At 44.7% G+C, this 13387-nt stretch overlaps 1 protein-coding gene across 1 annotated transcript in view; it reads right to left on the bottom strand.

The window, feature by feature from the left end:
• The window catches only part of LOC106634614 (uncharacterized), a 76190-nt gene that overhangs the window by 36906 nt on the left and 25897 nt on the right, over window positions 1–13387 (bottom strand). Inside the window, exon 7 of the mRNA XM_034957525.3 lies at window positions 9357–9452. Within this exon, the coding sequence (XP_034813416.2) occupies window positions 9357–9452 (96 nt within the window). The remainder of the gene's footprint in view (window positions 1–9356; window positions 9453–13387) is intronic.

Below are 13387 nucleotides of genomic sequence, written 5' to 3'. Positions count from 1 at the left end.
CCCCTAAACACCTATACAGAAACTAAAAAACTCCAGTTCCTCCCTGGCAAGAGACTTCTGGTTCTGCGTATCCCTCCACTCCACAACATACAATATAATCCCTGCCTCAGCCTATAACTGAACTTCCACCCAAGTAACCTACCATCCTAAAATCCTCATTAACAGCCCCCTCAAACTCAACATACAGGCATTAACAAAAATCTCCCCCCAGTTAGCTAGCGAGTTTGGTCCGGCGGTTACAACTTTACATCCCTACTTACGCAACCTATCCCCAACCTATCCCCCTGCCACAGCTGTAATAAAACCCTTATTGGGAGCCATAACAACCCACACAATCTTATCTTATCCAGCATCACTGTGCGTCCAACGACATCTACCCTCTGGCAGTCCCCTGAGTCACCTAAATTCCAAACTGTGAAACTATACCTTACAACTCAAACCTTCCACCAAACATACTACTCTCAAAGCTGCCAACAATAAAGACAGGCTTCCTTTCTCCAGCCCCCCAGCCCTTAACACCTCCCACCTCATTAACAAGAATTCAGAGTACTGCAATGGCCAACGTCTCCCCTGTTTATCCCTCTTCCCTTGGCTCCCCTCTCCATGCACCATCCCTGCACCCACCACCCGCAACTGTCTCCTTATCCCAACATCCAGCCACACTCCCACATGAATCTTAGTAAACACAAAACGCTTCCTCTCACACTGGGAAAAAACAGCCCAAAAGCCTCCCAGCCCAAACCAAACACCCCTTTACAACCACTTACAGCAGCAGCCCTAGCCGGGACCCTAGAAGTATGGATGCATGAAAATAACAAAACAGTACATCTTTTCAGCATATGCAACAAGTTCTGTCTACCAAGCCAAGGCAGACTTTTCCTCTGTGGTACCTCAACTTATATTTGCCTCCCCTCTAACTGGAGAGGCACCTGCACCCTGGTTTTCCTCAGTCCAAAAATCAACACTGCCCCAGGAGACCAGCCCCTACCAATCCCAGTTAATACCCCTATCTGACACCGCCATGCTATATAACTCACACCTCTGTTAGTAGCCCTCGGAATAACTACAGAAGTTGGAACTGTGATTGCGAGATTAGCCACCTCCGTTTTCTATTACCAATCCCTTTCCAAAGACCTCACAAATAACTTGGCAGACATAGCCAAATCCATTACAACTCTCCAATCACAAATAGATTCTTTAGCAGTGGTAGTTCTTCAAAACCACAGAGGCTTAAACCTACTCACAGCCAAAAAAGGAGGATTCTACCTTTTTCTAGATAAACAGTGTTGCTTTTATCTTAATCAATCTGGCTTAGTACAAGATGCTGTAAAAAGACTAAAGGACTGAACACAAAAAATTAAGAAAAATGTCCCCCAGTGGCCAGCGTGGCCCTCCTGGTCCTTTAGTACCTGGTTTCCATGGCTAACGCCCCTCCTAGGCCCAGCCATAACCATTCTTCTCTTTCCAGCATTCAGTTCAAGTCTCCTATGACTTCTAACCCAGTTTTTACAGGACCGTATCAGAGCCTTCACCCGCTGGACAATACAAAATATGATGCTGCTCCAGGAATACCAACAGCTCCAAGAACAGCAGTACCTACCGTCCAGCCTTTCCCCATAACCGTCACCCCTTCCCAGCAGGAAGTAGCCAAACGACAATGGCGTCCCTCTTCTATTACCTATTAAAAGGCTGGAATGTTAGAGACAAACTGTCCCAAAAAAAGCTTCTTGGTATTGCCAACACCAATCCCCTCCCCACAAGCCTTTTTACATTTCTAAGCCCTTATCTAGGCACCACGGTGAAGCCAGCAGACTTTACCTATCAGGTCTTACTGCTATAAAGCAAACCCCAGTTACAAACCATCCGGACCACATAGCGGGAGGTCATGGAAAGCATAAACAAACTTTACCTACACCCTCCGGTACCATAAACATCACAAGGTGATATGTGGCAGAGTTAACCAACAAACAACCCCAGGGTTTCTCTCCCCCATATAAACCCATCATTTTGTAAGCTCAGGGCTGCCTCCTCCGTCTGTAATGGAGTATTAGTGGCTGAAAGGACTGTTGTAACTTGGGCCTTGTCAGGCCTCTGAGCCCAAGCTACCCAAATCCTATAAAACTGTCCCACCTCTAACTCCCTTTACTGACTCTCTTTTCAGACTCAACCCACCAGCACCCAGATGATTAAAAAGCTTTATTGCTCACACAAAGCCTGTTGGTGGTCTCTTCACACAAACGCACATGACATTTGGTGACTCAGATCAGGGGACCACCCTTGGGAGATCAATCCCCTGTCCTCCTGCTCTTTGCTCCATGAGAAAGATCCACCTACGACCTCGGGTCCTCAGACCAACCAGCCCAAGGAACATCTCACCAATTTTAAATCGGGTAAGCAGCCTCTTTTTATTCTCTTCTCCAACCTGTCTCACTATCCCTCAACCTCTTTCTCCTTTCAATTTTGGCACCACCCTTCCATCTGTCCCTTCCCTTAATTTCAGTTCCTTTCCATTTCTGGTAGAGACAGAGGAGACACATTTTAGCTGTGAACTCTGGCGTCAGTCACCGACTCTGGAAGACAGTCTTCCCTTGGTGTTTAATCACTGCAGGGATGCCTGCTTGATTATTCACCCACATTTCAGAGGTGTCTGATCACTGTGGGGATGCCTGCCTTTATCCTTCACCTTGGTGGAAAGCACCACCTCCCCTGGGGGCAAGTACCCCCACCCTCCGTGTCTCTACCCTCTCTTTTCTCTGGGCTTGCCTCCTTCACTATGGGCAACCTTCCATCCTCCATTCCTCCTTCTTCTCCCTTAGCCTGTGTTCTCAAGAACTTAAAACCTCTTCAACTCACACCTGACCTAAAACCTAAATGCCTTATTTTCTTCTACAATACCACTTGACTCCAATACAAACTTGACAATGACTCCAAATAGCTAGAAAATGGCACTTTCAATTTCTCCATCCTACAAGATCTAGATAATTCTTGTTGTAAAATGGGCAAATGGTCTCAAGTGCCTGATGTCCAGGCATTCTTTTATACGTCAGCTCCTCCCTAGTCTCTGTTGCCAATGCGACTCATCCCAAATCTTCCTTCTTTCCCTCCCTCCTGTCCCTTCAGTCCCAACCCCAAGCGTTACTGAGTCTTTTCAATTTTCCTTTTCTACGGACCCATCTGACCTCTTCCCTCCTCCCCAGACTGCTCCTTGCCAGGCCGAGCCAGGTCCCAATTCTTCCTCAGCCTCCACTCCCTGACCCTGTAATCCTTTTATCACCACCCCTCCTCACACCCTGTCTGGCTTACAGTTTCATTCCATGACTAGCCCTCCCCGACCTGCCCAACAATTTCCTCTTAAAGAGGTAGCTGGAGCTGAAGGCATAGTCAAGGTTAATGCTCCTTTTTCTTTATCCGACCTCTCCCAAATCAGTTAACATTTAGGCTCTTTTTCATCAAATATAAAAACCCAGCCCAGTTCATGGCCCATTTGGCAACAGCCCTTGGACCCTTTACCGCCCTAGACCCAGAAGGGCCAAAAGGCCATCTTATTCTCAATATACATTTTATTACCCAATCTGCTTTTGACATTAGAAAAAGCTCTAAAAATTAGATTCCAGCCCTCAAACCCCATAACAGGACTTAATTAACCTCGCTTTCAAGGTGTACAATAATAGAGAAGAGTTGCAATTACTTGCCTCCGCTGTGAGAGAAACCCCAGCCACATCTCCAGCACAGAAGAACTTCAAAATGCCTGAACTGCAGCGGCCAGGCATTCCTCCAGGACCTCCTCCCCCAGGATCTTGCTTCAAGTGCTGGAAATCTGGCCACTGGGCCAAGGAATGCCCACAGCCTGGGATTCCTCCTAAGCCATGTCCCATCTGTGTGGGACCCCACTGGAAATCAGACTGTCCAACTCACCCGGCAGCCACTCCCAGAGCCCCTGGAACTCTGGCCCAAAGCTCTCTGACTAACTCCTTCCCAGATCTTCTAGGCTTAGTGGCTGAAGACTGATGCTGCCTGATTACCTAAAAATCCTCCTGGACCATCATGGATAGCTTTTACAGTGGAGGGTAAGTCCGTCCCCTTCTTAATTAATACAGAGGCTACCCACTCCACATTACCTTCTTTTCAAGGGCCTGTTTCCCTTGCCTCCATAACTGTTGTGGGTATTGACGGCCAGGCTTCTAAGCCTCTTAAAACTCCCCAACTCTGATGCCAACTTGGACAGCATTCTTTTATGCACTTCTTTTTAATTATCCCCACCTGCCCAGCTCCCTTATCAGGTTGAGACATTTTACCTAAATTATCTGCTTCCCTCACTATTCCTGGGCTACAGCCACACCTCATTGCTCCCCTTTTCCCCAGTTCAAAGCCTCCTTTGCAGCCTCCCCTTGTGTCTCCCTAGCTTAATCCACAAATACAAGATACCTCTACACCTACCTTGATGACCAATCATGCACCCCTTATCATCCCATTAAAACCTAATCACCCTTACCCCACTCAACGCCAATATCCCATCCCACAGCAGGCTTTAAAAAGGTTAAAGCCTGTTATCACTTGCCTGCTACAGCATGGGTTTCTAAAGCCTATAAACTCTCCTTACAATTCCCCCATTTTACCTGTCCAAAAACTGGACAAGTCTTACAGGTTAGTTCAGGATCTGCACCTTATCAACCAAATTGTCTTGCCTATCCACTCCATGGTGCCAAACCCATATACTCTCCTATCCTCAATACCTCCCCTCCATAACCCATTATTTTGTTTTGAATCTCAAACATGCTTTCTTTACTGTTCCTTTGCACCCTTCATCCCAGCCTCTCTTCACTTTCACTTGGACTGACCCTGACACCCATCAGCCTCAGCAACTTACCTGGGCTGTACTGCCGCAAGGTTTCAGGGACAGCCCCCATTACTTCAGTCAAGCCCAAATTTCTTCCTCATCCATTACCTATCTTGGCATAATTCTTCATAAAAACACACGTTCTCTCCCTGCTGATCGTGTCTGGCTAATCTTCCAAACCCCAACTCCTTCTACAAAACAACTCCTTTCCTTCCTACACATGGTTAGGTACTTTCACCTTTGGATACCGGTTTTGCCTTCCTAACTAAATGATTCATTCTCCCCATTTCCCCATATTTCCCTCTTTCCTGTTCCCCACCCAGACCACACTTGGTTTATTGATGATAGTTCTTCCAGGCCCATTCGCCACTCACCAGCAAAGGCAGGCTATGCTATAGTATCTTCCACATCTATCCTTGAGGCTACTGCTCTGCCCCGCTCCACTACCTCTCAGCAAGCCGAACTCATTGCCTTAACTCAGGCCCTCACTCTTGCAAAGGGACTATGTGTCAATATTTACACTGACTCTAAATATGCCTTCCATATCCTGCACCACCATGCTGTTATATGGGCAGAAAGAAATTTCCTCACTACACAAGGGTCCTTCATCATTAATGCCTCCTTAATAAAAACTCTTCTTAAAGCTGCTCTACTTGCAAGGAAGCTAGGGTCATTCACCGCAAGGGCCATCAAAAGGCATCAGATCCCATTGCTCAAGGCAACACTTATGCTAATAAGGTAACTAAAGAAGCAGCTAGCCTTCCAGCTTCTGCCCCTCAAGATCAATTTTTCTCCTCATCTTTTCACTTTACATTTCCAGTTTTGCCTTACAAAAGGTCTCTTCTTCCTCTGTGGATCCTCCACCTACATGTGTTTACCTGCTAATTGGACAGGCACATGCACACTACTTTTCCTTACTCACAAAATTCAATTTGCAAATAGGACCGAACAGCTTCCTGTTCCCCTCATGACACCAACACTTCAATACTATTTTGTTTTGTTTTTTTTATTATGAATATAAGAAGACAGGAATAGGCCTCGACTTAGTCACTGCTGAAAAAGGAGGACACTGCGTATTTGTAAATGAAGAGTGTTGTTTTTACCTAAATCAATCTGGCCTGATATATGACAACATAAAAAACTGAAGGATAGAGCCCAAAAACTCGCCAACCAAGCAAGTAATTATGCTGAACCCCCTTGGGCACTCTCTAATTGAATGTCCTGGGTCCTCCCAATTCTTAATGCTTTAATACCTGTTTTTCTCCCTCTCTTATTTGGACCTTGTGTCTTCCGTTTAGTTTCTCAATTCATACAAAACTGTATCCAGGCCATCACCAATCATTCTATATGACAAATGCTCCTTCTAAGAAGTGAAAATGGCCAGTTCCTGCTGTAACTGATGACATTACCTTGTGAAATTCCTACTCCTGGCTCAGAAGCTCCCCAACTGAGCACCTTGTGACCCTCGCCCTTGCCCACAAGAGAACAACTCCCTTTGACTGTAATTTTCCACTACCTACCCAAATCCTATAAAACTGCCCCACCCCTATCTCCCTTTGCTGACTCTCTTTTCAGACTCAGCCCACCTGCATCCAGGTGATTAAAAAGCTTTATTGCTCACACAAAGCCTGTTGGTGGTCTCTTCACAGGGACAGGCATCAACAATGCTGTTATTTAAAAGCTGAAGGATGAGTAGTTGTATTGCTTTTTTTTTTTTTAACTTTTCTCTCAAACTATCCACCTTCTAAGGGGGTTTAACACCTGCAAGGGCTACCCTGGGGGTGTGGCACATAGGACGAGTCACATTTACGAAGGGCCACAGTCACCTTCTGGTACTGTTGCCTAATGACGTTATGCAGGCATTCGCTGGGATTTTTTGTGTGTTAGGAGAGTTATTGCATCAAACATAAAGTCTTCAAATATTATGCCATTTATTTTAACCTTCTTTGCCATTCATTAATTTTTGTTTTTAAAATCAGGAAGGCTCAAGAAATATGAGTGTCAGGGCCTGACCCCAGCCTTCAGAGGGCTTGAAACTCCCAAACAGATCTTGACCCGTTGGTTTTTCTGCAGTGCCGAGTGAGCTGCACAGTGTGATGCAGTTAGACGCTCCTTTGTTCTTTTACCACTTTCTGGTAAAAGATACTGAGCCTAGATTCCAAGTTAGGATTGGTGACCCAGAGTTCCTCTCCCCTCTGAGGACATCCAGCCCAGTGCAGGGCCACTTGTCCTGGAGATGCTGATTATTCTCATCTTTACAGGAATCCCAACTCTTGTGGAAGAATTTTTGGCTGAACATATTCCCAAATGGTAACTCTGTTATGGACTGAATGTTTGTGTCACCCTAAAATTCATATGCTGAAACCCTAAACGCTGATGTGATGGAATCAGGAAGTGTAGGCCTCTGGGAAATAATTAGGTCATAAGGGTGGAACACCCATTGAAGGGGATTTGTATTATGAAAGGAAAGTATCTTGGGCCCACCAAAATCGCTAAGGAAAACTCAAGCTGGAAACTGCTTAGGGCAAATGTGCCTCCCATTCTATTCAAAGTCACTCCTCTGCTCACTGAGATAGATGCATATCTGATTTGCCTCCTTTGGAAAGGCTAAGCAGAAACTCAAAAGAATGTAACAGTTTGTGTATTGCCTATCTGTGACCTGGAAGCTCCCTCCCCGCTTCCTGCCTTTGCCTCAAGTTAACTTGTCCCGCCTTTTCAGACAGAACCAATGCACTTCTTACATATATTGATTGATGTCTCATGTCTCCTTAAATGTATACAACCAAGCTGTGCCCTGATCGCCTTGGGCACATGTGGTCTGGACTTCCTGAGGCTGTGTCTCGGGGAGTCCCAAGTGTTGGCAAAATAAACTTTCTAAATTAACTGAGACCTGTCTCAGATTTCCTGGGTTCACAGTACTTTTAGGAAAGAGATCCCAGGGAGCTCTCTAGCCTTCTTCCCACCATGAGAGAACACTGGAAAAAAATGGCCATCTATGAAGCAGCCCTCTCCAGACACTGAATCCTCTAGTGCCTTCATCTTGGACTTCTCAGCCTGCAGAACTGTGGGGAATAAATGTTTGCTATTTGAGCCACTCACTTTATTGTATTCTATTCTAGCAGCCCAAACTGACTAAGACACTGTCAAAAACAAATGATAACCTCACTTGATTCTTTTTTTTCCTTCCTTTAATAGACTTTCCAAAACTAGCTCTGCCCAGTGGAAAAGCTATATTAATAGCCTTTATTAGCCAATATCAGATAACAGAGACAGTCTGATGAATTTTCTTTTTTTTTTTTTTTTTTTTGAGATAGAGTTTTGCTCTTGTCACCCAGGCTGGAGTGCAATGGTGCAATCTTGGCTCACTGCAACCTCTCCCTCCCGGGTTCAAGCGATTCTCCTGCCTCAGCCTCCTGAGTCACTGGGATTACAGGCACCTGCCACTATGCCCAGCTAATTTTTTTTTGTATTTTTTTTAGTAGAGAAGGGGTTTCACCATGTTGGCCAAGCTGGTCTCGAACTCCTGACCTCAGGTTATCTGCCTGCTTCGGCCTCCCAAAGTGCTGGGATTATAGGCTTGAGCCACCACACCTGGCCAGTCTGATGAATTTTCTTACTTTACATTTTCATTTGACATTTTGGATCATAAGAATTTGTAATTTTCTAATTCAATGAGATTTCACGGAGGAGTTATAAGGATAATTTCCAGGACAGAAAAAGACTGCAGAAAAACAGATGAATATTGAAGAAGAGAAAGCCAAAAGGTGACAAGCTTCATTATAAGGGCCAGTTGCCCTCCCCCAGACTCATGGTAGAGAAAAACATTTAAAACGGACTAAAACAGAACAACACAAATTTAGATTAGCCTCCACAAGGAGCTTCCCAAAGACTGTGTTCATGACCACGCAGTGATAATCTTGCGTTGTCTCTTTAGAATTTCAAAATGGTAAAGCTGGGGTGGAATTTAGGATCCTGTGAGTGAAAAGTTCTCATTTTGCAGAAGAGGATTCTGAGAGCCAGACATTAGTGGAAGTGTCAGGGATAGAATCTGGGTCCCTAATGCTTAGCTGCACATCTTTAATACTTAGATAGCTTCTCATATAATCTAACCCAGTTCAGAGGTTACGGAGTTGTTGATTTCTTCAAATTCCTTCTAGATTACACAGTTGCTGATTCTAAGTAAAAATCATAGGATGGAAGTCTGTGAGCTGAATTGATCAGATTCCACAGGCTGTTCATTGCAGAGATATTCCCAAACCAGCTGAGGCCCCATTACTCTTTTTTTTTTTTGGAGTGTTGAATATGTCAAAGATGAATTCCTCTGATGGCCGTGGCAAAGCCATTTGGTGTTTGGTTTACATGAAGTCACAAGACATTGAGTGTTCTTTTTTCTCCACTTGAGTTTTTCTCTGTTTGGTGCAACTACTTAGTAGTGGAACACACAGCTCATGAAAGAAGGAAGTGATTTAGAAGATGAGGGAAGTGGAAGGAACAGTTGAAACGACAACAGAAAAAATACCTTTTTTTCTCTTTTTCTTCCCTGAGGTAGTTTTCACTGTTACAGCTTCAGACGATTTTGTAATCTGGTTCATAGTTGAACTTCCTCTCTGTTTGGCTGGTTGAAAAAAAAAGACTTTTTAAAAAGTAGCCTGTTCAAAGTCAAATGAATGGGTTTCTGACACACTTTGATGTTGGTTATGGCCTTTATTTTATGTTCACTTTAGGCAGAGATATTTCTCACAAAAGAGAATGATCTGGCCTCTTGTCAAGATCACATTCACTTCAGTTCAGTCCTGTGTTGTTTTTTTTTTTTTTTTTGAGATGGAGTCTTGCCCTGTCGCCCAGGCTGGAGTGCAATGGCACCATCTCGGCTCACTGCACCCTCGCCTCCTGGGTTCAAGTGATCCTCCCACCTTAACCTCCAGAGTAGCTGGAATTACAGGTGTGCACCACCCCACTCGGCTAATTTTTTGTATTTTTAGTAGAGACGGGGTTTCATCATGTTGGCCGGGCTGGTCTCAAACTCCTGACCTCAAGTGATCTGCCTGCCTTGGCCTCCCAAAGTGCTGGGATTACTGGTGTGAGCCACTGCACCCAGCTGGGTCCTGTGGTTTTTGTGTTTCTTTCCTTAAAGTCTCAGGGTGAACATGCAACCAAGTAGAGCCCCAAGAACCATCCTGCCAGCCTTGTGTCGCTTCTTCTTTACATTTCAAAGCTGCTGTCTATAAAAGTGACTCCAAAGCCCTGGAATTAGTAAGAATGTAGCAGGGAGGAACTCTTTTTTGGCATGTTTAAAGCAACATATTAGAACATATCACTCTGGAGTCATTCTGGACTCTTCCTTTCTCTTGTCCCCTACATCCAATCCGTTAGGAAGTGGGATAATGCAGAGTCTGACTGCTTCTCGCTGCCTTCCCCGCTATTGCCCTTGTCTCACCTGGGTAGACAGCTCTCTCCTAGAGGTCAACAGCCACCCAACAGGCCTCCCTGCCCACCCGCACCCTTTCCTGCCCACAAGAAGAAAAGGGAATAATGTAAAAATTGACATATTACTTATATTTCAATTCTACTAATTCTGCAAAATCTTGTATTAAAAAGTATTTTAGGCCAGGCACAGTAGCTCAAGCCTGTGATCCCAGCACTTTGGGAGGCCAAAACAGGTGGATCATTTGAGGTCAGGAGTTCAAGATCAGCCTGGCCAACATGGAGAAAGCCCATCTCTACTAAAAAAAATATAAAAATTAGCCGGGCATGGTGGCTTATGCCTATAATCCCAGCTACTTGGGAAGCTGAGGCCGGAGAATAGCTTGAACCCAGGAGGTGGAGATTGCAGTGAGCCGAGATCGCCCGACTGCACTCCAGCTTGGGTGACAAAGTGAGACTCCATCTCAAACCAAACCAAAACAAACCAAAACAAAACAAAAAACAGCAAATAAAATTGTATTTCTACACTGTAACAAGTAATTATGATTAAGAAAACAAACTTGTCATTGGGTCCTAAGGCATTTGGGCCCCTTTGGTTGTCATCAACTGAAAGCCCCTGTGGCTGACTCTGGCCAGAAGGAAGAGTTACCGAGAGGCCTGGGAGTAGCTCACAGAACAGGAGATCAAACATTTGGTCCTCAAAAAGCAGTGGTCTCAAACATTTTTGTTCCCATAACAACACAGAGGAATATTAAAAAGTTTATGGACCATCTTGCACATTTTTAGGTTAGTATCTAAGATTTTCAACGTCACTTTTTTTTTTTTTTTTTTTTTGAGACGGAGTTTCGCTCTTGTTGCCCAGGCTGGAGTGCAATGGCACGATCTTGGCTCACCGCAACCTCTGCCTCCCAGGTTCAAGTGATTCTCCTGCCTCAGCCTCCCAAGTAGCTGGGATTACAGGCATAAGCCACCACACCCAGCTAATTTTATACTTTTAGTAGAGATGGGCTTTCTCCACGTTGATCAGGCTGGTCTTGAACTCCCGGCCTCAGGTGATCCACTTGCCTCAGCCTCCCAAAGTGCAGGGATTACAGGCATGAACCACCGGGCCCAGTTCATCATCACTTTTAAATTTTCAAAAGAGATTTTTAGATTATGGCAAATAGTGACATTTAAAAATAAAATCTGTTATATCATTCCCTTAAGTGTATCAAATGGAATATAAACCAAACCATTTGATACTCGCCATCACTTACCAGAATATCGCAACATCAGAAAACATGAGCAAACTCTTCTTTAGCAATTGACATTTTTACATTATTCCCTTTTCTTCTTGTGTTTTACATATATTTCCATTCTATTTATTCTGTAAAATCTTGTATTAAAAAGTATTTTATAGGCCAGGTGCGGTGGCTCATGCCTGAAATCCCAGCACTTTGGGAGGCCGAGGTGAGTGGATCACGAGGTCAGGAGCTCGAGACCATCCTGGCTGACACGGTGAAACCCCATCTCTACTAAAAATACAAAAAATTAGCCTGGCGAGGTGGCGGGCGCCTGTAGTCCCAGCTACTCGGGAGGCTGAGGCAGGAGAATGGTGTGAACCCGGAAGGTGGAGCTTGCAGTGAGCCGAGATCATGCCACTGCATTCCAGCCTGGGCGACAGAGCAAGACTGCATCTCAAAAAAAAAAAAAAAAGAAAAAAGATTTTATAGCTAATCCTGTTATACTTCTTTGTAATAAAAATGTTACATGTACAAATACTCAAATTTCAAAATTTCTTGGGATCAGGCTGGGCGCGGTGGCTCACAGCTGTAATCCCAACTTTGGGAGGCTGAGATGGGTGGATCGCTGCTGTCCAGGAGTTTGAGACCAGCCCAGCCAGCGTAGAGAAACCCTGTCTCTGCTAAAAATACAAAAATTAGCTGGGTATGATGGTGGCCTGCACCTATAATCTCAGCTACTCCGGAAGCTGAGGCAGGAGAATTGCTTGAACCTGGGAGGCGGAGGTTGTGGTGAGCCAAGATCACACCATGGCACACCAGCCTGGGTGACGGAGTGAAACCCTGTCTCAAAAAAAAAAAAAAAGTTTCTTCTCCAGTTTTTCATCAATTTTTAGAAGTATGTGATTGATTCTAATTACATAGAAAAATAAATTTTTTGAATGCATTGCTCAGTGAGATGGATAGTGCAGTTTTATTTATTTGTTTTTATAATGAATTCATGTATTCATTGAATATTACTGCTAGCATGAGGCAGAGTTCAGCATCAATTCTATTTCCATTTTTCATTGTTATAGTTGAAATGCTGAGAAACCTTGTTCACACGTGATGGGGATGGAAGAGGGTTGCCAGATTTAGCCTCTCTTTCCCATCTACTCCTCACCCTACTGTCTAATATGTGGCTGTCGGCTGAAGTTAAATGTCAGCTATGGAAAGCCATTTACAGGGGAGTAAGCAGCTGTTGTTCTTGTCTGTCCTGCATTTGTCCTCCCATCTGCCTACTCTTTGGGGGACTGCCAATTCCCCACTGCAAATCCAGTGGTGCTGGCAGGGCTGCCCGTCACAGTGCTCTACCCTCCAGGATGGGCGTGGGATGCATCCCGGCCAATCACATTTCACCCTGACCTGAGATTGGGCCAAGAGGTCAGTATGTGACCCAAGGAGGGTCAATCAGAATCTCCGTATGGGATTTGACACATAGTCATTGGAAGAACGAAGCTTTCACTTTCTGTTTGATTACAGTCATGATGATGTAGCCCTGGGACTGTTGGCAGGCACATCAGCTGTCTTTTCCTGCTTGGAGAAAGCCTGGCTGCAGCCGGAGGGAGAAAGGCCAACCCTTGGAAGGGAAGTAGAGTCAAGAGCAGCAAATTTTGAGCCCCTGAATTCGGTCATCTCTGAAGACAGCTGTACCCATGGATGTCCCAGTTATGTCAGCCTATAAACCCATACTGGTCTTTAATCCTGTTTGGGTTGCTTTCACTTTTAACCTAAAGAATCAGATTAACACACTATAGTAGTTTTCTATTGCTGCTGTTGCAAATGACCACACACTTAGTGCCTTAAAACAACACAAGTTTCTGATCCTATAGTTCTGGAGGTCTGAACTCTGAAATAGGTCTTAAAG

Source organism: Pan paniscus, chromosome 2, assembly GCF_029289425.2.
Source record: "Pan paniscus chromosome 2, NHGRI_mPanPan1-v2.0_pri, whole genome shotgun sequence".
NCBI classification, from domain to species: Eukaryota; Metazoa; Chordata; class Mammalia; order Primates; family Hominidae; genus Pan; species Pan paniscus.
The sequence above is the reverse complement of the archived record's forward strand: the minus strand, read 5'-3'. Positions and strand labels throughout refer to the sequence as shown.